At 34.1% G+C, this 23,841-nt stretch overlaps 1 protein-coding gene across 1 annotated transcript in view; it reads left to right on the top strand.

Moving 5' to 3' along the window:
* Positions 1-23,841, top strand: part of LOC149080855 (cubilin-like) — a 159,574-nt gene that overhangs the window by 54,804 nt on the left and 80,929 nt on the right. Inside the window, exons 20-32 of the mRNA XM_089237523.1 lie at positions 688-844; positions 947-1,128; positions 2,806-2,980; positions 3,994-4,207; positions 6,792-6,922; positions 7,036-7,222; positions 7,388-7,548; positions 9,458-9,639; positions 12,541-12,700; positions 14,539-14,720; positions 17,619-17,799; positions 19,836-20,017; positions 23,546-23,714. Of these exons, the coding sequence (XP_089093649.1) occupies positions 688-844; positions 947-1,128; positions 2,806-2,980; positions 3,994-4,207; positions 6,792-6,922; positions 7,036-7,222; positions 7,388-7,548; positions 9,458-9,639; positions 12,541-12,700; positions 14,539-14,720; positions 17,619-17,799; positions 19,836-20,017; positions 23,546-23,714 (2,263 nt within the window). The remainder of the gene's footprint in view (positions 1-687; positions 845-946; positions 1,129-2,805; positions 2,981-3,993; positions 4,208-6,791; positions 6,923-7,035; positions 7,223-7,387; positions 7,549-9,457; positions 9,640-12,540; positions 12,701-14,538; positions 14,721-17,618; positions 17,800-19,835; positions 20,018-23,545; positions 23,715-23,841) is intronic.

Below are 23,841 nucleotides of genomic sequence, written 5' to 3'. Positions count from 1 at the left end.
TGACCAAGTGAGTATGCGACTGACTGACCATACAAATGACCAAGTGAGTATGCGATTGAGTGATCTTACGAGTGACCAAGTGGGTGGGTGACCTGCTTAGTGAGCAAATGCATGAAAGACTCGCTTGCCCACTCACTTATACTGTCACTTTTACGGCCAACTCAGTTGCTCATGCTTATGGTCACTCATACATCACTCACCCATTCATACAGCCATGATGGATGGACAACTTCACTACATACTCACTTGGCCACTTATGTGACCACTTACTTGGCCCTGTTCACTGTAACATGTCGGGGGCAACACTTCGGGGATGAAACATCCAGGAGCAAAAAGTGCTAAGTAGCGAAATGCTGGAAGTGAAATGTCAGGAACCAGTGATGCAAATTTTCTAGAATCCAATGTGAATATAGTGACGTGTAAAAACCAGGGCTTAACAAATCCCAAGCTCCAGGTTTTGAGTAACACAAAGTTTTCTGAATTTGTGTTAACATGTCTATAGACATGAAATAATTATTTCATTATTTAGAAACCATCAGTTTTTTGGATAATTTTTTTTTTCAAGAAAAATATGTTTGACTCCAAATAGATATAGCAGTGCTATATCTATTTGGAGAAAAGCTTTAAAAAGTCATTAATGGTTTACAGACATTTATTAAAACCTGCTTTTTTGTGTACTTATTATAGATATATGATGGATCTGATGATACCTCCCCACTTCTTGGTCGTTATTGTGGCGAAAGCAGACCACAAACCCTCATGTCTAATACGAATGTGGTTTATATCAAATTCCGGACTGATACATTCGTACAGCACACTGGCTTTAGAGCTGAATACAAAACAAGTACTTTTCTTGTTTCCTATTGAATTCAAAATTATTTTGTTTATGTCTAACATTCATTGAATTCAGTATGGATATTTTTAATTTTTTTCTCATTTATTTTAGTTTGCGGTGGCACATATACCGATCTGCAAGGCAGTTTTACTTCACCGTATTTCCCAGATAAATACCCAAGTCATGTGACATGCTATTACCATATATCTCTACCTCAAGGTCACTTGATAAATCTTCAGTTTCCTATCTTTTCTTTGGAAACTGGCAGTGACTGCAATTATGATTATGTTGAGGTAAATTCATTTGCTTTCATATGAGTTTTTATTTTTTATTTTATTCCTCTCAGGGCTAATGTAAGTGCGCCTATCAAAATAACAGATAATGCTATCGCTTTTGCAAAGTCTGAAGTAGACCTATATCATAATGGGGGGTGAGGGGATTTTATTCATAGTTATCATGCTTTCGGTTTAGTGTACTAGCAAGGACATGGAAGAACAACTCTAACAATATGAAGGGCTATCATTAGGACCACGCATATTCATACATACACATTCCAGCATGTACCAATTTATCTGAAATTCTGCAGAGGAATGTATACAAGGTGCATGTATGGTTAAGTAGTAGTTTACTTCATTGCCACCACGCTGTTAGCCAGTTCAGCTTGCGATCATTTTTCTTCCATATACAGTAGAACCTTGATTATCCGAACACATCAGGACCGAAAGGTTTTCGGAAAAGTGAATTTGGAAAATCGATTTTGAAACCAATTTGACAATGCAAAGGAACAAATTGAATTTAAGAATTCGTCAGACGAAAAAAAAAAAGAAAGACAGCTCTAAATCTGCTCCTATTCACACGTTTGTTTGCTTGTCAATCATTTATAACTACATACATTGTGCCCGGATCTACCCCTACTTACATCTATAGCTCAGAGGTACGGTATGTACAATTGTTTGGAAGTGAATTATTGTACAATATTAAACAAAGCTATCGCGTTGAGAGATAAGAGGATTCAAGTTCCAAGAAAATACCAACCGTTGAGTACCAACCAGACAAAAGTTAATCCAAAACACAGTAATGCACGAGATCACTTGAAAATTGATTAAGTTATTTACAAGGTATATTTAAATTGGAGTTGCATATTAAAACATGTTGAACTTACTCAAAATTAATTCATATTAATATCACAATCCCATATAAGAAATACACTATCACAATTATCCAGTTGATTAGTTTGTTACCATTATTTTTAACTCCCCAAATTAATAAGTAGAAATGACATATTCTTTTATATTTGTACACAGGAGAGAGAGAATATATATATATCCAGGTATCACTCACCATCTTCATTAAGTGATCTCTCTGCATCAACCAATGTCATTCAGTTCTATCTCTAGACTGGCTTTTTCTTTGCTATTTAATATTTGATAGTGAATGCTATCATTTCTTGAAGCTCCACACCTCAATTTTAATTTGATATTTTTCCAGCCTTTCTAAGTTTCCATTGGTTTCTTGAAAATTTCTTGATAAGATTGGCCATTGACAATCTATCCCTCACTTCTTTGTCCGGCTGCCTCTTTGTTCAGGTACCCTGAGAACCTTGGTGGCCATTACCTAACCTTTAACCTGTAATCTTTTTTAATTTTCCTCTTTATTCAAAACTTACGTATTCTGCATCTTAGATCCGTTTATATGGATCATTCCCATGAAATTGGACAAAAAATGGAAAAAAAAATTGTTAGACACTTTTTTACCTGCTGATAAATGAAATATAGTCAGCAGTGAAGTTAGTTCAAAATTAATGGCGGAAAATATGCATTTAAGTTTAACCAAGTGCTTTGGTGCATGATAGAGAACTTTACCGTTAGAAAATTGATCAGATTCTGATTGGGAACAAAATTTGATTGTTATCCACATGATGTGACAATTATGTTACAGATTATTAGCAAAATCTTTGTTTCTGTTTCCAGATCAGAGATGGTGAGTCAGAGCAAAGTAAACTCGTTGGACGATATTGTGGCGATACTGGTAGTTCTGTACCTGATTCATTCACATCAACCTTCAATGAGCTATTCATAAAATTCAATACAGATGGCTATGTACAACGTTATGGGTTTTATGCAAACTACTCTGCTATTGAAACAGGTAAGTTATCTTTAAAAAAATCGATCTTGCAAGGGAGTCTTAAAATCATAAAAAAATTGTATTCAAATTAATTTTTGATCTTTGTGTTAATTTAGAATAAAAAATAACAAAATTGTATTTAAATTTATTTCAAATTGCATTCTCATTGGATTGCTTTTTTAAATTTCTAATGTAAATGTTACCATAACAGCTACGGTAAACGTGATAAATCTGTTTATTATACATAATAACTGGTTATTATGGCACTTTTACTGGCATCATTGGTAAATTTAATAAGTACTAAAGAAATAATCACTTTTATCAGTCGTACCGGCAATTATAAATAATACCCAAGCACCACGTTGTTAGTAAACATGATAAATCATAATATATAATATATTAATTACACATAATTCATACATGTATCAATATAATTAAGAAACAATAATAAAATTAGCTATTATATTGGGGGTCTGACTATATTCATCATACATAATAGACTCATTTGGACTTTTTTTCATACTTACCAAATTCACCAATTACAGTAGGGTATTGTGTGTAATCACAGATAAAGGCGATAAATTTCAAGTATTTATCAAATTTACCAATGACTCATAGTTATTATGCATATTCGTCGGTAAAGTGAAAATTCACCAAACTTACCAAGACAATTGGTAAATACAGTATGATGACGAAAAGATGGTTTTCAGACCTTGTATGACCTTTATCATGAAAAGAGAGGGTTCATTCTTCAGTGGGGAGAAATGGGGAGGAAAAAACTTCAGCAGCAACCCTTGGAGGAGGTTTATTTTCTTCCCCATCTCGTTTCTCTCTATTGAAGAATGAACCATCTCTTTTCAGATGAATGATGAAGGGCATAAAAAGCCAGATACCATCTTTCTGTGGTCACACTATATGCAAAATAACCAGTTTTGTGTATAATATCCGATTTATTACATTTACCTTAACATATATAATTCTGTACAATGTAGAGAAGTGCTAATTTTTTATGTCCTATGTATTTGATTGTACAGGATGTGGAGGGGTGCTCACAAATGACAGAGGATTTGTTGGTACACCAAGGCATCCTGAATTTTATCCACCATCAATTACCTGTACATGGTTGATCAGAGCACCACCTGGTTACATTATTCGCTTGACATTTGAAGCATTTGCTATGGAAAGACATCCCGAATGTGACTTTGATTATGTTCTTGTGCAAGACTCTCAGGGAACAAAGATTGGGAGGTAAGTTGAACTGTGCCACTTCAAAATATTTCTTAACTTTCAGATTGAGTGGCCCCTGTTCAGTTGAAGAATTCTTCACCTATTTATTGAGATAAATGGGAAAACTAAATTTGATGATGATGTGGCAGATTGAAACAAAGCAATTTACGGTATAGTTAAGCCAAAATATTTGCTAGACTTGTTCCTCAAGGAAATAATAATCGAAGACACATTTATAGACACACATTTACCTATTTGAAGGAAATAACCATTCATGAAGGAGGACTCTGGTTCACTGCTACAATGATGCATTGGAAAAGCTGCATAAAGCCATCAAGAATATGCAATCGAACATGCTTTTACAACGTATGATTTTTTGCATGACAGTGCTTGTCCTGATGTCTCTAGAGTAGTGGTTCTCAATTGGTTCTCTGCAAAGCCCTTGTGGATCTTTGTGCACTTCCCAGGAGCTCTAGAAAAAAAATGAATCTGTAAATTTTATTTTAAAAAAATGAGGTCTACACAGTGCTCTGTCATAGAAATTATATACTAAAAAGATGCTCCACAAGTCAACAAAGACCTGCTGCTCTAAAATCTATAAAGTAACGTGAAAAACATATTGCCACATAGGTGTTGCACAAACCTTTTATACTGAAGCATCATGCAAAAATAATGTTTCAGTATGAAAAGGGTGGAAATGTATTAGAAGAATATGATGCATTAGAACAACATAATTATACTTGCAAAAATTAATTACAAGCATTTTGGGGCAACAAAACCACACACTGCAGAAAAGCATGCTTGATTGCTTGTTCTTGATGGCTTTTTATCCTAATTTCAAATTGCCAATTTGGAAAATAGCCAAAAGGGCAGCACCTATTGAACAAATATCACATATATATCTCACAGACAAGCACATTGCTGGACTTGCAGTGATAAATATTCCTATTCAACTCGCTCTGTTCAGATGAATTGCTTTGATTACAGTAGACTATTTTGACAGTGACGTATTAATGGGGAGAGGGCTTGGCAGGCTGTATAGTCTAGGGCGACAAGTTCAGAGAGGCAGAAAATTTCAGGAATGAGTGGCGAAGAAAATTAATAAAATAGGAGAATGGCAGTGAAATTTGTAATAACCTTCAATAAATCCTCTTCTGCCCAAACAGCAAGGAACTAGATTGGTGTTTGACCAAAAGAATGACCTAGAGAGTTTGCAAACACGTGAGTAAAAGAGTAACTTCGAACGTGAGCAAGCATGTGAATGATCAAATGAGTGACCTAAAGAGTGAGGGGACCAGGTCAGTGAGTGACCTAGAGTGCGTGCAAGTGCTGTCGAATCCTGATTTAATGAACTCCAATTCAACAAACTCCTCGATTTAACAATTTTTTTTCTGAAATTCTGGCAAAAATAGAGGTCAAACACCTATTAAATGAATAAAAAAACCTCAATATAACAAATATTTTTTTCTTATTTCTCGTCACCTACAACCACAATCTGAAGATTTGACTTCCCAGGAATTGACTTTCAGCCCTTCTTTACAGACAAAGAAACAAAACAAAACAAAAAAAATAACAGGGGAAACAGGAATCTGTTCCGGTTTGAGTGAAGGAGATGATAAAGCCATTCAGAATGTACGTGGGAAGGTTTCAGCAATCAGTGAAACACCAATACCATAAAACATTGTGCTGCTACATGTATAGATTTCAGTAAAAAAATAAAGTTACTTCAAGTTTGTGCTCTGTCTTCACAAGTGAAGAATGGCGGGCCACATCTGAAGAGGAAAGCGGCGCTTTTTGATTAGTGAAAAATGGCATTTCGACAGAATTTGATAAAAATGTTGGGCATATCAAACAAACTTCTATCAAGCAATTTTCTCATGAATCCTGACTTTATTCCTGAGGTTTTTTTTTGCAATTTTTGTTGCAAATAAGCTGTATCAGCAACCCCTAAAGTAAGTAGCTTTTAAAATTTGTTGTTTTGAGTATAGTTATGCTCCTGTGATCAATTTGATCCCAACTTAAAATTTCCTCTATTTAATGAATAAAATTGTTGATTTCTTCCAATTCATTGAATCAGGGTTTGATTGTGTGTAAGCAACCAAATCAGTTTGCAAGCATGTGCATGTTTTAAACATTTGCAAGCACGGGAATGACTGAAACAGTTGCTTAGAGAGTGTGTGAGTATTAGAGATACAGGTGTGTGTACTTGCAAAAATAGAGGGAGGCCAAGCGGAGGCACAGGATGGCAAATTCAAGGAAAGTGTAGTAAAAAAAATTAGACTAGAATGGGAGAAGGGCGGATAACATTCATATAGCTTCACAGGCGCAGAACCATAAATGCACCTCTGTAGACCAGGGTTTAACGAAAGACAGCCCTGGAACTTTCGTTCTGGTTTTGGAAATTGCAAATACTTTTTTTATGGTACTATCAAATTATTGAAAATTCTGGGAGTATTTGTATTTTGGTTTATTTGATCTTGTTCTCTGATACTATTTTTTTTTATTGATTACTAATTGATTATTAACCCTTTCACAGTTTATTTTTTATACATTCCCTGAACAGAAGTCATCAGTAAAATATTTTCTGTTTACTTTCATCTTTTAGGTACTGTGGCTACAGAATCCCTCCAATTCTCACTTCATCCGATAATGAGATGACTGTGATATTTGTTGCAGATTCTTCTGTTTCTAAAGAAGGCTTCAATGCATCATACATTTTTCTTGACGCCAGTCGAAGTGGGTGTTTGATTTTTCTATTACCTTTTTTGGAATAAATTTGTGAAATTCATCTTGTTTTGCTTCATTATGTTACTTATCTCTTAATTTCTGTTTTCATCCTTGCCTTAAAGTGTGTGGTGGCAACTACTATGTAGAATCTGGTGTCATTCGTTCCCCAAAATTCCCAGAGAATTATCCACATAACATGAACTGCTTCTGGGTACTACATGCAGAAAATGGCCATCAGTTTATTCTGAATGTGACATCTTTTCATCTGGAGAGGGGTGATGAATGCAAGTATGACTACTTGGAAATAAGGTAATGTTATATTGTTATTCAATATCAATATATGGGATGGGAAAATACACAACCTGTCTTTGTAGACAAGTTCCTTGTGAGAAGAATTCAGAATCTTGTCATGTTTAACATTAGACTGTTATGTCTAAGAGACACTGAAAATTGTTTTTTGTTTGTCTATTTTAGAAATGGAGCTTTTGAAACTTCTCCACTTATTGGAAGGTATTGTAGTGAAAACATCCCAACTACTTTCACATCGCACAGCAACAAATTGAGATTAGATTTTCATTCAGACACCACACTTTCTAATCCTGGTTTTGAAATATTCTACGATTCTGCTACAACAGGTGCTTTGTTAGCTTTTTTTTATGCTTATTGTTGATAGATATGCAGGATGGTCCAAGGCCCGTAACTAGCTCCCACTAGACTTTGGCAACCAGAGCACTGCCTCAAGGCCATGAGCTAAATGGGGGGTCCCACAAAAAATTAACATTTTGCATAATAACCCTTTCAAATGGAATTCCAAGAAAAAGCCTGAAAAAGAAAGCCAAGAAAAAGAATACCCTGAGAAAGCAAGCTATGACTCTGACGGTTCGGAATTCTACCGACAAACATCATACACATCCAGACAAATAAATTTTGAGATAGAACCTTGGGCCAAAATACATTTATCCAATCAGAAAACAGTAAACAGTCACTTGGCTACAGGTATTTGAGAAAATAAAACATGCCATGAATGAATGTCAGAACTCTGCCGGCGGACTTCCATTTCTAAGACCTCTTCCAGACCAGCTTTGTAACTGCCTGCATAGTCTGGAACACTTTATTCATTAAGCCAAAAAAAAAAAAAAACTCCAAACGTACAAAAATATTACAATACATTTTCCTTGATCAATTGGGTACTGTACTGATTAACAGATTTACTGAAACATATTGATGTAAGGGACTACGCGAGCGCTCACACTAACTGCTCAGAGTGGCGGCAGAGGGTACAGTTGCATAACTGACACCAATGAATGAAGGAATGACGCACCTGCTTGCAGGAGCTTTGTGTCAAGTTAATCTGGTCGGCAGCAACAAGAATCTTGGCAAGAAGTTCTTTTGCCGAGTCCACTGGTATGTCAGACTAATGATTTCAAGTGGTCCCGGAAAAAATAGTTCAGCGGATTCAGATCTGGGGAACATGAAGGCTATGCCACAGGTCCACTATTTTCAATCCATTACCTTGGGTATGTTGCTGCTTGCTTGGTGGTTCTCCCGTTGCCAAAGTAGTTTTTGACTAAATAATCGTGTTTTGAACCAAGTTTCCATAACAAAAGTTATTTGTCTTGGCATGTACGATCAGCCCTAGAAGTTTGTGAGTGGAGCTCCAGACCACCATATATGTTATGCATATGTAATGCAAATCCCTGTATTTTACAGAATGAACATTTATTTATTAATGTTTTAATAAAAAGTAAATATAGCTGAAGTTTATTTTTATGAACAGTAACAGAATTTAACAATTAGTTTCTAAAATTGAAAGTTTGAAAACAGGGAAGATGTTCATGAAGACATGGCATATTGTTTGGGTCAAGATAACTGGTTTTTAACCCTTACAGTGGCAATGATGAGATGTCTCGCCTAACTTGATGTGCTTTATTTCGTAATTCCGAATCATCTTGCTTCTTTAAAACCTCATTCTGTCAATACTGTGGCCCACACAAGTTTGTAACGTTGTTTCTCCTCAGAACATGTTTTCCTCTGTCCCCCAAATCTTTCTATCAACAGCCAGTGGGCGGAGTCAGCTTTTGTTCAAAGTTTGATAACGGAAGGAGAGAGAGAGAGAGACTGTGTTTTTTTTTCTTTTCCCTGTGGGTAGTATAGGAATATGCACATAGTATTAACTAAATAGAAAAAGATATAATATATTTGTCTTCCTTTGTTTATTAGTATTATTCTTGGTTTTGTGGAGGAAAGCAATGTCGCACAAAATCTGAAAAAATATTCTTCTTGAAATAAGGTGGCAATTTCTAGAAGTTTCCGTGATTTCCAGTAACAGTTATAATGTAGATCGGTGAAATTTTAAAACTAGCATAGATGGCTAAAAACAAGTTTTTTTGTGAATTGGAGATTCCTAAAATTGAGTGATGACTGTAAAATTACTAATAATAAGGGATACTGCGTTTCTAAACATATTCATATTATACATATGAACTGCAGTCTTTCTCTTGTGCAAATTATTTGATTATCCATCTTTTATACTATTTGCTGTAGGTTGTGGTGGGTCTCTCAAGACTCCACAAGGATCAATTGTGTCTCCAAATTATCCACAGCCATATGGTCACAACGCTGAATGTTCATGGCTGATACAAGCTTCTGCAGGATCGGCTCTGTCAATTGTCATTATAGACGTTGATATTGAAGAGCATAGCACTTGCATGTTTGACTACTTGGAAGTGAGTCAATTCATATCTACTTTTTTATATAATTATAAAAGCATTTTTGCCTTTGAGACTGGATTTTTAATGATCAGATAATTAACATTGCTTTTCAGTATCTTTGCGATTGTTCATACATTTGCTTGAAGCAGTTTTATTGCACAAAAATATTTATGAAAAAATGAAACATTTTCAGCCATAAATGAATAGTGCTATATGATGACTGGAAAAAGAAAAATATGTGTACATGAGTTTCACATAAGTGCTGCTCTCTCCAGGATAGAATTGAAATTTCACAATCTTTTCATCCCATAAAGATGCACAATATATTTATTTGAAAGTGTTCAAAGCACCTTGTTGGGCATTTTGCCTGTTGTGGCGTTGTATTTGTCAAATACTAGGAAAAGGTGGAAAACAGCTATGGGCCTTTGAGCTCTAAAAACCCAAGATTTTGGGGCGCAAAAGGGGGTTCTGGAAGCTTTTCTTAAAGGTGGGTAAATAAAAACCTATAATCTTTAGTCAATAGCGCTCTGATATGCAGAGAATGTTAGAGGAAATTATAGTGTTCTATATTTTTACGATAATGTATTGTACTATATTATACGGTGATAGTGCATAGTTTTATGTCAAAATGTGACTTTTTCAGAAACATTGTCTTTTTTCATGGCGTAATTTCTCTTTTTTATGAATCACTGTTTGTTTCATCATTATGCATATACAGCAGTGTGCCGAATCGGAGAAATTATTCCCTGAAAAAAGTAATGGCCGGTGGGTTTGTTAACTCGTGGCATGTATATCTCCCCTCCAATTAATCCAGTGTTTCTTAAACTTTTGGCACCCGTGGCTCTCCTGACTTTGTCATCATTTATCCGTGACTGCCCAGAATAGCCTGATGCGGGGGGTTCTCTAACTTTTTCCTCCCAAAGTGCCCCTTTCGCCTATTCAATGCTTATCCGCGAGCTCCATCAGCTCTTTAGAGCTGTTTAACAAAAAATATTTTCGAAAAACCTTTGTCGGGGCCACTACGGAACATCCCGAAGGTTTTTCAAAGAGATTCTTTGTTAAACTGCTCTGGGGAGCCGCGGTCAAGCATTGATTAAAGTAACGGGGCACCGCAGATGGAAAAAGTTTGAAAACCCCTGCACTAGTCTGTACCTTTCATCACTCATAAACGTATTTTCATTCTTCTCTGATTTGTTATAAAACACATCGCATGAATTTATTTCACTAGAAATAAATATACATATACTATGCGCAATGCCTTTTTAAGTTTTTCAACTTTGAGCTGAACTCCCTTTTAAATAGCATCTCCAAAGGAAGTCGGTAGATAATAAAACATAAATATTTCAATCAATTACTACACCTGCCATTTTCACTTCGATTCAAAAGATGAGCAGTGGCATTACAAACACGCCTCAGAGATACTTAAATAGATTACGGACACATGCGACAATTTCTGGCACACACTAATTCGTTTGAAGCAGTGGTTCCTAAACCTTTTTGGATTCAGGCCACCCTCCGCTTGTGTGTCTGCAACCTAGTAGTATGTGATAACCACTTCGATCATGTAGGCATCATGATGGATTCCTCCTGGTTTGAACCCCACTAGTGGCACAGTCGCGGTTGACTGAAGCGAGGCTTTTTTCATTTTTTTTTTTCAATTTCTAGGTACGAATGCTAACCTATCTTTCATTTGGAAAGCCTTCCTGCAGAGAATAAGCAGGCTTTCACCGTGGTATTTGCATAACACAAAACTTCAGGCATCTGCCAGTTTTAGTTCTAATATGGAAGGCAGATGGCAAAACTTCTCGAATCGAAACCATGCATTACTATGATATCTTATATACGCTATGGTCATGCATAATATAAGAAAGAACTTTCCGGCACGAATTAATTTGTTAGAAATTCCATAAGAGAAATGTCTTGGAAGTACATGCATGATTGAGTAGAAGTAGTGTACATGTGATAACGCGCTTACGATGAGAGTGTAAGATGATAAAAGCGATTAAATGGAAGCATGAAGATTTCTCTGAACTTTCATATCTTGGAATAATTTTAGAGAGAAAGAAAATATATATTATTTCCTTTCATATTTTAATCTAAATTTTTTTTCAAACTACCTGTTAGGGTGACTTCCCAGTTGTTTTTGGTGTTCGCATTTGTATAAGTACATAAAACATAAAATGGAATTTACATTTTTTTAAAATTTATTAAAAAATTGAATTACATTAATCTATTGAAAGGTAATTAATTTAATAACATCCACTGAAAACAAAATAAATTTGATTTTTTTTAAATTGGGAAATTTAAAGTTCTTTCCACTAATGCATAATTTTAAGTTTGCGCCTTAAGCACGAACAAAAAAATGGTGCCTTTCTCAATTTCGCTTCCCCCACGGACCAAAACCTGACTACGCCACTGCTAGGGAGCCGTGGCTAAACGTTACCAAGATGGGAGCTATGGGTGGCGAAAGTTTAAGAATCAATTGATAAGTGGTCCATCAAACTGTTTCTGAATGGTTTTGGAAATGTATAGAACCTGTGCTATCTATTGTTATAGATTGACATCTAACTGTAGTTAGCACTGACAGAACACACCCATCACCATTCGCGGAATGGTACAGTAGTACTTCACATTCAGACTTTGTTTCTGAAAGAGAATATCTGATTTTATGGAATTTTGTCCTATGAAAAAAATTCTACTCTAGCCGAAAACTTTATTATATCTGGTATCCATAGATATGCAATTTATTATAAGCTATATTTTTAACATTATTTTGGTGTTACAGATTCACTGGGAAAAAAATTTGTTATAACCAATACTTAGTAATATCATATTTTGTTATAAGCGAGCTCTACTGTATATACATGTGTATCTTTCGGTTGAGTGAGCCCATTTACTTTCTTCTTCCTTTCTTAGGTATTTGATGGTTCTGATGACAAATCTCCATCTGTGGTGAAGATGTGCAACAACCAACAAAATCCTGGTCCTATCCGATCTTCCAGTAACACTTTGTTTGTGAAGTTCAGGACAGACACATCAGGCAGTGGCAGAGGATTTCATTTGTCATATCATGCATGTAAATGAATCTTTATTCAATTAAAAATTGAATGTGCTTTTTATATTTGTAGAACTATAACATAAATGAGTTCAGGCCAATAGGTTGAGTATAAAGTTTCAAACATGTTGAGTCTATGGTCTGTAAACTTTCAGATACCATCTGAAGCAGTAATTTGACTAGTAGAATATAATTCTTATTTTGCTTGTTACAAAACCATTTTTTGAGGATTTATTTTTGAAAATCCTTATGATAAAAATGTGAGGAAAACAATTAGAAATATATTTGCAAAAACATGGCAAAGAATCGGTCTCCCACTTAAAAACACTTATCACAGAAAACAGCCAGATCAATAGTACAGTAAAATCTTGATATACAGATACTCTGGGGATCAAGAAAAAATATCATTGTGGAGGGATAAGAGGCATAGTTAAACATAAGACTATAGTCATTTTCAAACAAGACTTCAAAAAATATTGTAGAGAGATTAATCATTATATCGAGTATTGTTATAGAAAGGTTTCACTGTATCTAAATTCATGCATAATATGCACAAGAAATACAGCCTCTTAATGCTACTACTACTACAACATCTGTCTTTTGCATTTGGAAGCAAACAACTTGACAGGTTATTTTGCTCCTGTTACATTATTTATGGACTTTTGAATGCTGTAGAGCAAATACAGCCTGGTAATTTGCTGAATTCAAATGATAGATGACCACACTTGTAGAATCCACACATAATTCTATTGTGTTACCACATTTAAAACCGGGAAAGGAGGATACCTGGGTGCACTTGGTAATGCTACTTATCCTAATTTTAAAAACAGAAATTGTGCCAACTCAATTTTTCCTAACAAAAGCAGAACTTTTATAGAAGCAAATAAAAAAAATGACAATTTATCTCCCTTTGTTAATAATGAATTGTTCTCACCATCTGGTCAGTTTATTGCTTTGTCTGGAGCATGGCGAGAGGATTTCTTAGGCTAAGAATCTTGTCTCTTGTTACATTTATTCGCATATCTTGAACCCTTCATAGCCTTGTTAAGATCTACCCTCAGAGGGTCTTTTTCCCCTTTCAAGAGCATTAATTTTTTTTTCCAGTGATTTATAAATCACCATAGTAATCAGCACTGAGTGTTGTTCACATCCTATTTTTTTAATTTTGAATGGAAGAAAAGCAGCAACCCCCATTTCAGTGCATGACATTAGCAGTTGGTGAGTTACTAGTGGTATTCTCAAAATGGCTGTTATGGTTTTCTTCTTCCAGAGATGTTCTTTTTGGATTGTCTTTCTCATATTAACCTGGAGCAAGCTGGGCCATTATTAAAATAGCATCTTCCCAGCTTGGAAGTCGTGGTTCTTGTATTTTGAGAATTTTTATGAGGATTGGTCAACGCATTTGAACATTGGGGGAAAAAATCTGGTAACCTTACACCAGTGTTTCTTACAATTGTGCATAACCAATCTTTGTCAGGGGCATTGTGGCAAACTGGAGATATTTGTGTGCCTATTTATGATCTGAAGTGGTTCTTTTACATGGAAAAATATTTACCAAACTATTCTAGAGAGCTGCAGATGAATCATGAATTGGGCAGGGGAGCTGCAGGTGACAAAATTTTGAGAACCACGGCCCTACACACATTTCAAAATATCCATGTTTACATTAGGTACATAGTTTTCCACTGAGCTTACCATAGTTTACACTGAGCTAGACCATACCATAAACATGCTCAACCATTTGCCACTGCATAGATATAAAAATTTAATTTGTGTTTGTAACTCAATTCATAGCTGTTGTGTAAATTTTTTAAGAGCAGTTAATTTTTTTAAATTAAAATTTTGTTTTTGTTTTACAGTGTGCAATAATGTGCTCAACAAAATGAGAGGTGTCATTGAGAGTCCAAATTTTCCTAACAGCTACCCCCACAATCACAACTGCACCTGGAACATTTCTGTTCCTATGGGGAATAACATCTCATTGGCTTTTTCACATTTGTTTTTGGAAAATGTTACATCATGTGATGCTGACTATGTTGCAGTGAGTTTCTGTTTTGAATATAATGTTAAACTATAGAGCATAGCCGTTATCCATATCAGTGATGTCCATGTTGTAGAGTTGTGCAACCAAAGAAAGTGTTCAGAGAATGAAGAATAAAAACAAAAATTTATGACTAAAAAAAGATTATTTCTTGAAAATCTGATGATTTTTCTTGAAAAATTTGTCTGAGAGAAAAATTTAACCTATTTAAAATTTTAATACATGCATGTAAAGGGGAGAAATTTGTTAAATACTTATCTTTGAAGAAAAGTTTTTAATTCCTTACCAGAGTTGCCTTTAGAGGCTGTGTGACAGGTGCGGTCCCACCTGTCTCGCCAATTGGGGGCCCTCACATTTACGGTAATACAAGTAAAAAAAAGTATACATACATACATCGAACACTTTTTTCTGTGGTAAACAAGGTGTCTGAGGTTCAACTGATTTGATTCTGGAATGTTCATCAATTCTGGAATTATTTATTTCATTAATTTTGAATTTCATCAACTCTGGAACTTTTTTTTTGTAAATTCTGTAACTATTTTATTTTTTCATTAATTCTGAATTTTCATCTTTCTCTCTCTCTCAACTCTGAATTCTTTTTCTTTCATTAATTATTCTGAAATCATTTCCTTTATTAATTCTTAATTTTCATTGATTTCTTTTCTGAAAGAACTATTTCTTGTACTAATTCTAAAGTTTTTCTGACATTAATTCTTAAATTTTTTCTGACATTAATTCTTAAATTTTTTCTGACATTAATTCTTAAATTTTTTCTGACATTAATTCTTAAATTTTTTCTGACATTAATTCTTAAATTTTTTCTGACATTAATTCTTAAATTTTTTCTGACATTAATTCTTAAATTTTTTCTGACATTAATTCTTAAATTTTTTCTGACATTAATTCTTAAATTTTTTCTGACATTAATTCTTAAATTTTTTCTGACATTAATTCTTAAATTTTTTCTGACATTAATTCTTAAATTTTTTCTGACATTAATTCTTAAATTTTTTCTGACATTAATTCTTAAATTTTTTCTTCGATTAATTCTAGATTTTCATTGATGCTCGAGTTACATCTTTCAATTATTTCTCATTCTTAATTAATCAGTTATAAATTTTATTAATTCTCGAATCATTAGGCCCTAATATTCATTAGTTTTTAAATTTCTTCTTTCATCAATATAAAATTTCTTTCAGTTCTGAATTTTCATTGACTCAGAATTATCATTAGTTTTTTATGTTCCAAATTATTATTTTGTATTTCAAATTATTCTGTGATATTGCACGAATCCTTGAATATCTGATTTCCCTTCTCCACAAAATATTTAAAATCGGGGTTACGGAGAGAGCTCTAAAATTATTTCCACACTGGGGGGATAAGGGCGGCCGGGCCATGCTCCTTACCTGTGTCACCCAAACAACTGAAAAGTACAATGTTTGTGATGAGTTAAATTTTTTTTGTGACAAAAGAAAATTGGTTTTTCTTTTTTACCTTGAAGGCCAAATTGAGTCTTTTTATCTTTTTTATTGATATAATGGATGGAATTAAACAGGGAAAAAGACTTCAGGTCTTGGTGCATTTTCCAGAAATAATATCCATTAATAAATAAGACCTTTGTAACCATCACATGCCTCAAAAATTTCTATGAATGAGCGCAACAAAATTTTTAGAGCTGATTTTCCTTAATATCTTGTACAGAGCAACTGCCGTTTGCACATTCCATAAAGACAACTTTTGAACATGTTTACTTTCTATTACTATCTACTACATGTTTACTGCCTATCGTACCGTTATAGTACACTCTTAGTTGAATTTTCATTTTTTCCAACAATCATTATTTTGCAGACAATGGTAAGGAAAATAAACATGAAAAATTTCCAAATTTTTCCTGTAGTTCAATGGACATATATTATCAATTCAATTCCAAAGTTACACCAAACGTTAATTCAACATGTGACTCTCATTGTAGGTTCAACAATTAATTCCACACATAAAATTATGCTTTGGAATTTAGTAATTCAATATTGCACATAAAATGAATGTCTCACCAATTGGCGACAGCTAGTGAGTTAAATAAATTTTTCTTCATCCCACACTACAAAAGTGCAATCATTAGTCCACAAGATCTGGGAGTCTATGTTAAAACCACCTTCCTATGTGTATTGGCAAGGTCAATCATGCCAAAAACATCAAAATTCGGGATCCGGATGTTTGATGATACATATGATCACGCCAAAAATTTCCTTTTGCCCTTTTAACCGTCGACACCAGACACCATGCTGAAAGAAACATCTAGATATCGCATCAATCATCACGCCAGCTGGGAATAGACGAGGGATTAAACAAAACATGAGCATAGACAACGATCATGCACAAAGAAACGTAATTTCATTACACCGTGATCACAAATTTCATCCAGAATTTTTCACCGTCTAACTTCCATCTACAAACTTATACACTAGTTCATGATATTGAAGACTTGGTCAGAGTCAACAATGTATGGTTAAGCCTATTGGGAAATGAATAGAATTAGAGTCTTAGAGTCGTGTGGTGGTCAACTTCCAACCACCAGCAGAACATTAATAAATTACATTTAACTATCCATAGAAATATACAAAATTATGGAAACTAATAACTGAATGTGCGGAGTTTTTATCACAGAGGTAGTACACAATGTTACACAGTGACTCTTCCCCACCCTAGACGATTTTTGAAGAAGTTAATCACTCCATCCCTAATAATTATGAATATACAATTCACTGACCCCCTTTAGCCCAAGAATTATATCGAATCCCATACATGTGGACCATCTGGCAGCCCCAGGTGTCCTAGATAGAATAAAAAAAATCAAAAGTATATACGGTTCAGTCTCACATATTTATGTATATTTTTCAGGTTCATCAAATCCAACCCCATGGATTGGAGAGTGAGAGATCGAAACAATTGGCAAAATATTGTGGCACTCCTTTTCCTCTTCCGCCACCAATTAAAGTTGAAAGCAATATGGCTCTAGTCCGGCTGGTAACAGATGCTTATGTAACAAGAGAAGGTTTCCGTCTTGAATACACTATCAAAGGTATTGTGGTGGAATATTGTAAATTAAGGGTTTTCAACCCTCCCACAAGTGTGATGATTGAATAATTGTATCATTGTAGAGGCCTGTTGGCTTATGAAGCCTGATCCTATAAAGTATACAAGCCACTGAGTTATATTAATAGCATATAGCTATATGTTGATTACCATTAAGCTACATAATCGGTTAATTTTAAAAATTGCTTATGGGTCATAAATCCGGAATAATACTATAAAAGTTTGATGAAATTTCTTTTATAAAACTTGAAAATGCAACCAATAAGCACATCTGTTACATTCAGGCAAATGTAACCAATGTGCTCATTAGTTGCATTTGTCAAGTTTTATAAAAGAAATTTCATCAAACATTTATAGTATAATCCCAGCCTTACAGAGATCTTTGGGCCATGGGTTGGAGACGTCTGTTATTGATAAATTAGATACCACTTCCCATTACGTACTGAAATTTAGCAGCAATAGCGACAATCTATACTCTTTCTGAATAAAAACCTGTATCGCTCAATTATTGCTTTGTTAATTCAAGGGAGAAAAATAGCACCTCTAAGTATTGTATAGTTGAGATTTTATATTATTACTAGCTATAATATCATCCATCCTTTGCCTGACCCCAAATATATGCTGATGATGACGTCTATTTGAAAAGCTCTCATTACTGGGAGGGTTGAAAAAGTGGCAAACCATTATAAAAGTATAAACTATTCTACATATACTGGCAGAATTAAAGAAGTGACAAACATTGTAAAGACATATACACGTATGAAATGCATTGCTAGGGAACCACAGTAACCAAAATAAACATTCCGAAAGTGATTGTTGAGGCCCAGAAACCATTGTTGCCCAACAGTTTTTTTTCCCTGCTCTGACAAACTTTTAAAGTAAGGGTCATTACATTTCAAATCACCCGGCAAAATGCCAAAATGACACCCATAGTCTCAGATTTTAATGATTTTTTTTTTATTTGTTGCATTTACCATCCTTATTAATCGTTCGAAATATTATTTGCATATCTCTAAAACTTTTTGAGAAAAAAAATGTTGAAATTTATCAAAAACTGATGCAGATGACTTTTCCGAGGCTCAATTTTTAAGCGGCATTGTTTGAGAAATCGTGAGGTTAGAAAACATTTTTTTTCTCAAAAAGTTTTTGAGATATGTACATGAAGTTTTGCATGATCAACAAACATGGTAGAAGCAATAAACAGAAAATAATAATTGGAATCCGGGATGATGGGTTGCATTTCAGTATCTAGTTGAATGATTTGAAATCGGAACGATCCAGTCTTATTTTGATGAATTTTGTGTTGCGAGCCAGAATAAACATATTAACGGTCAAAAAACCATTATTTTTTTTCTCCAGTATTTTACTTCATATATTTAGGAGAAATTTAAAATAAAAATTGTTTTGGTAACTGCTGTGCCTCTGGTCTAAAAATACGTTTGAAAAATTGTATTTTTTCTAACGAAAAATTCCACAAAAACAAAGTTTACATAATTTTTTTGCATGTAAATTTTAAATGTAAGTGTATGAATTATTTTTATTCATATTCTGTTTGTTTTTGTGAACACTTTAGTGAAAATTTCACTTGAATATATTGAAAATTGAAAAAGTTATGATTTATTTTCTCAAACAATGCAGCTTAAAAATTGAGCCTCGGAAAAGTCACCTGCATCAGTTTTTGATAAATTTCAGCATTTTTTTTCTCAAAAAGTTTTAGAGATATGCAAATAATATTTCACATGATTAATAAGGATGGTAAACGCAACAAATAAAAAAAAATCATTGAAATCTGAGACTATGGGTGTCATGGCTGGGTGATTTGCATTGGAATGACCCGTAACCTATCATTCAATCCGGGCCCTGTTTGGTATATATATGTAAAATTTGGCAGCGATTGTTCCGAAATTGTAGATTTGTATAGAGAACGCACGTGTGTGCACACACACAAAAAACCAATTTTACATATATAGATTATTATTAAAGTAATTTTAATACATGGGATGAAACTTTCTTTTTTTGCAGGTTGTGGAGGAGAGCTTACAAAACCGTATGGAAGATTGAGTACGCCAAATTACCCGAACGGGTATCCGATCGCTACTGAATGTTACTGGGTGATAAAATATCCACCAGGAAAAAGAGTAGAGCTGTCTAACATCGTTTTTGATATTGAAGGATCACCGGAATGTTATTATGACTATTTAGAGGTGATGTAGTTTGTATGTTCAGTGAATATAAAGTTGGCCCTTAGTATTTGCAGATTTCATATTCAAGGTTTTCGTATATGCAGTCTCCTTTCCAGTTTTCTGGAAAACACTGTTGTAGTGTTAATTCTCATATCGGAACAAAATAAAATTGTAAATGTTAAATAAAAATTTTAAAAACCCCTCCTGAAGTTTCTTCTAGTGCTTAAGTCCTCTATAAGCCTTCTAAACTCACTAGCACTCAGCTGCTTGATCTGATGTTATGCAAACATTTGTCTCGCTATGCTCATTACTCAATGATGGGTGTGTAGGCGATTGAAGGAGATGTATATACTAGAATTCAAATTGTCTTGAGGTTATGGATGAACTTCACTGACACCACTATTATCATTTCTAGAGCTGTAGAAGCTATAAAGATGGAAATAATCATTTCATGCTAGAAGACCTTTTGGCCACACTGTGTGCTCGAGGACGCATCCATTTCTACGAAGCCATCTGAAAAGTTTATGAAAGATATTGTCACCTTAATGAAAACAAGTGAATCGAGACAAGTGCAATGATGTGGACATGGAAGAAATTGCAGAGTAATGAACAGAAATTTAGAAATCGACAGGGGGAAGGATGAATCAAGCCGAACGCTCCCGAAATGAAGTGATACTGCCTGATGATCAAAAAAAAAAATTAAGGAATACAAGTTCATTATGAGCAACATAGCTTTTTTGCTTTGGCTTTGTAACAACAAGGGCTTTGTAAGTTTAAATTGGCAATGGATTGTTTCCATACGATTGACCCATCTATTGTACATTTCTCACTTTCTTACCATACTTCATTTTCTTTAACCTCTTTATGATCATGGGCATAACATTACGTCCAAACACCATTGGAATAAATTCAAACTTTGTGTTTACTGTAGTCTCTCTTCACTATCGTGAAGCTTTGTTTTTTTTCCCATAACATATAATTTATCTTTTTATACTTGTAAGAACGAAAGAGAAATTGGAAAGTGAGGATGAAGAGAGGACTCTCTTACCTATTATAATTTTTCCTTTTATATAATTTTTTTTCCAGCTTCTTCCTTATTCTAATGTGCGGTTAGGTTACTACAAGGTTACCAGAATTATCACCAATTCGGCAAGTAGTGCTACTCAAAATTTCTCGCCAAAAGTCTTGTTCGTGAAGTGTTTAAAACCGAATGCAATATAGGCTCTATAGATTTTAGCCATTGCCCCTGTCAAGGAGTGGGATTGTTTCGGACGTTACCATACTCTAACAAATTAACTGAAATGAAGAATAAATGGTCAACAGACAATATGATATTCATTGAACTAACATTTCCAAAAATCACTAAGCACCCCATCTACCTTTGCCATTCAAAGCAGATATAAGCAAGATGTCAAAAGTGTATCGTTTTTGTTATTCGTGTGTTTTTCATATTTATGGTTACCCCCGGAATATGACGCGGTGAATACAGAGGGATGACTACGCATTTGTATATGCATGAATCATATCTGTAATATTGAAACTTAATTTGAAAAATTTTCAATGCGAGTATTTTGTAATGGATCCCACTTAATACATTGTCATTAATCCATTGAAGCCAAAGTTTGTATTTTTATCTTCCTTTAAGTCAAAGTTTTGGGGTACGAGATGAATTTTAGAAAAATTTTATTTATTCTCCCAGTAAAGAATTTGAGGTTCAAAGCACACAAATGAAAGAACTTCTCTCTCTCTAACTTCCTCCTATTCTAATTTTTTTTATATACACTCCTCAATGAGAATGAAGTTGGTCACCAGCTTTTGCAAATCATTTGCAGTGTGTATTGTCTTGCCAAAATCACTGTTTTGCTTTTATCTAGTTGTGAGGGGATTCAGTGTTCAATTATCGGTACAAACTTTTCGTGCAAAAATTTTGAAGCAAAAGTTGGAAGCTTAATGTTTGACAAAAAAAATAAATAAATTATCGATGGGATGAAAAAATCCAATTTTCAAGATAAAGTTTATCTATATATATAAAATTGATTTTCTGTGTGTGTGTGTGTGTATGTTCTCTATACAAATCTACAATTTTAGATCGATCGTCGCCAAATTTTGCATATATACCAAATGGGACCCGACTTGAACGATAGGCTACTTTAAAATTTCGTCAGACCAGGGCAAATGCCCCAAATGGGCAAAAAACTGTCCGGCAACAATGGTTTTTGGGCCTCAACAATCACTTTCCGAACGTTTACTTTGGTTACCGTGGTTCCTTAGTAATGCGTTTCAGACGTGTATATGCCTTTACAACGGTTTGTCACTTCTTTAATCCTGTTAGTATATGTATAATAGTTTATGCCTTTATAATGGTTTGCCACATTTTCAATATACTCTCAGTAATGAGGCTTTTTTGAATAGACGTCATAATCATCATCAGCATCGCTTTGAGAGTCAGGAAAAGGGTGATCATCATAGAAATCAGTGCTAAAATTGTCGATTTTACTGTAGAAATGCGGAAATTAGTGGGATTTTCCGCCCCATCAATAATTTTAAAAAATGTATTGAATTCTAAATTTTTGAAATATTGAGTTCGCTTAGAGATACGAAGCCCAGAAAATTAAATACGAAGTGATTAGCCGACCTACTTTTGAGTTGGATATTCATGCAATAACATTGATTTTAACTTTTCATTTATATCTTCTCAAGCATGAAAATTAATGTTTTAATATTCAACTGCATAAATTCATATAGTTTATAGGTTGTTTTAAAATTAATTATGGGCCCATAAAGTGCATCGAAGAAATTCCACAGCTTTAACTAAGCATTTTTGGAAGCTTAAACAGGCAGATGGATAACTTGAAGTTCAAAAAGGGAGGGGGGGGGGAATCGAACTAACTACCTAGCGCCCTTTAAAAAAGGAAAAAAATGTTCATTTCTACGTTTCTTTAAATCTAGATTTGTTTATTTCATGAGTCGCGTGGGAAGTTGCCATATTGATTAACTTGGACACAGTTTGTATGTCTCTCAAAGAAAGAGGGAGATATCACGTGATCCAAAAAGCCTCACTGAAGAAAACCCGGGCAACGCCGGGTAATATAGCTAGTTGAAAAATAAAACATCACTCAGAATTCAATATCAATGATCATAACAAAATAAGGACATAATATTCATGCAAGGTTCTATTCAAATGTGAATTAATCATCAACGTGATTCATAGTCATTCGTCCATCTGTTCTTTTTTTTTTTAAATATTTCTCATTCAATAATTAGGCACTAAAATAATTCATCCTTGTTAATTTTTTCATGTCTAGTAGTTTGACATTTTTTACTAATACGATATTCGTAAATGACACTTATTATATAAAAAATAATTCCCCAAAATCAAAATTTTCAATTATTCAAACTAACAAGAGCTCAATATTTTTTCGCCAGCTTCTGCACATTTGTGTTATTGAGATTCGACTAGTAGAACATTTTTTTCATATGAAATATGTTCATGCAAAATAGATTATTTTTCGACATTATATTCAATGTGAAAAATGTTTTTTTTTAAAGATATTTGGTGGTGACGACGACACTGCACCACGTTTGTTGAAATTATGCCATACAACATCTCAAAGCCAGACAATCTCTTCCCATGGAAACTCTATGACTATCAGATTCTACAGCGATCACTCCATCATTGGTCGAGGATTCAGTGCTTTCTATTCACAAAGAAGCTCTGGTTGGTTATTTTTTTTTTAATTACATGTTTGATAATATAATTTCACATACTTGGAAATCTCTTCCATACACTTCAAAAATAATTTAATGGAATTTCGGAAATATTCAGTACCAAATTCAGCGTTCGA

The sequence above is a fragment of the Pholcus phalangioides genome, unplaced genomic scaffold (assembly GCF_987345545.1).
Source record: "Pholcus phalangioides strain wild (caught in Gottingen) unplaced genomic scaffold, Ppha-v1.0 ptg000010l_1, whole genome shotgun sequence".
NCBI lineage: Eukaryota > Metazoa > Arthropoda > Arachnida > Araneae > Pholcidae > Pholcus > Pholcus phalangioides.
The sequence above is the reverse complement of the archived record's forward strand: the minus strand, read 5'-3'. Positions and strand labels throughout refer to the sequence as shown.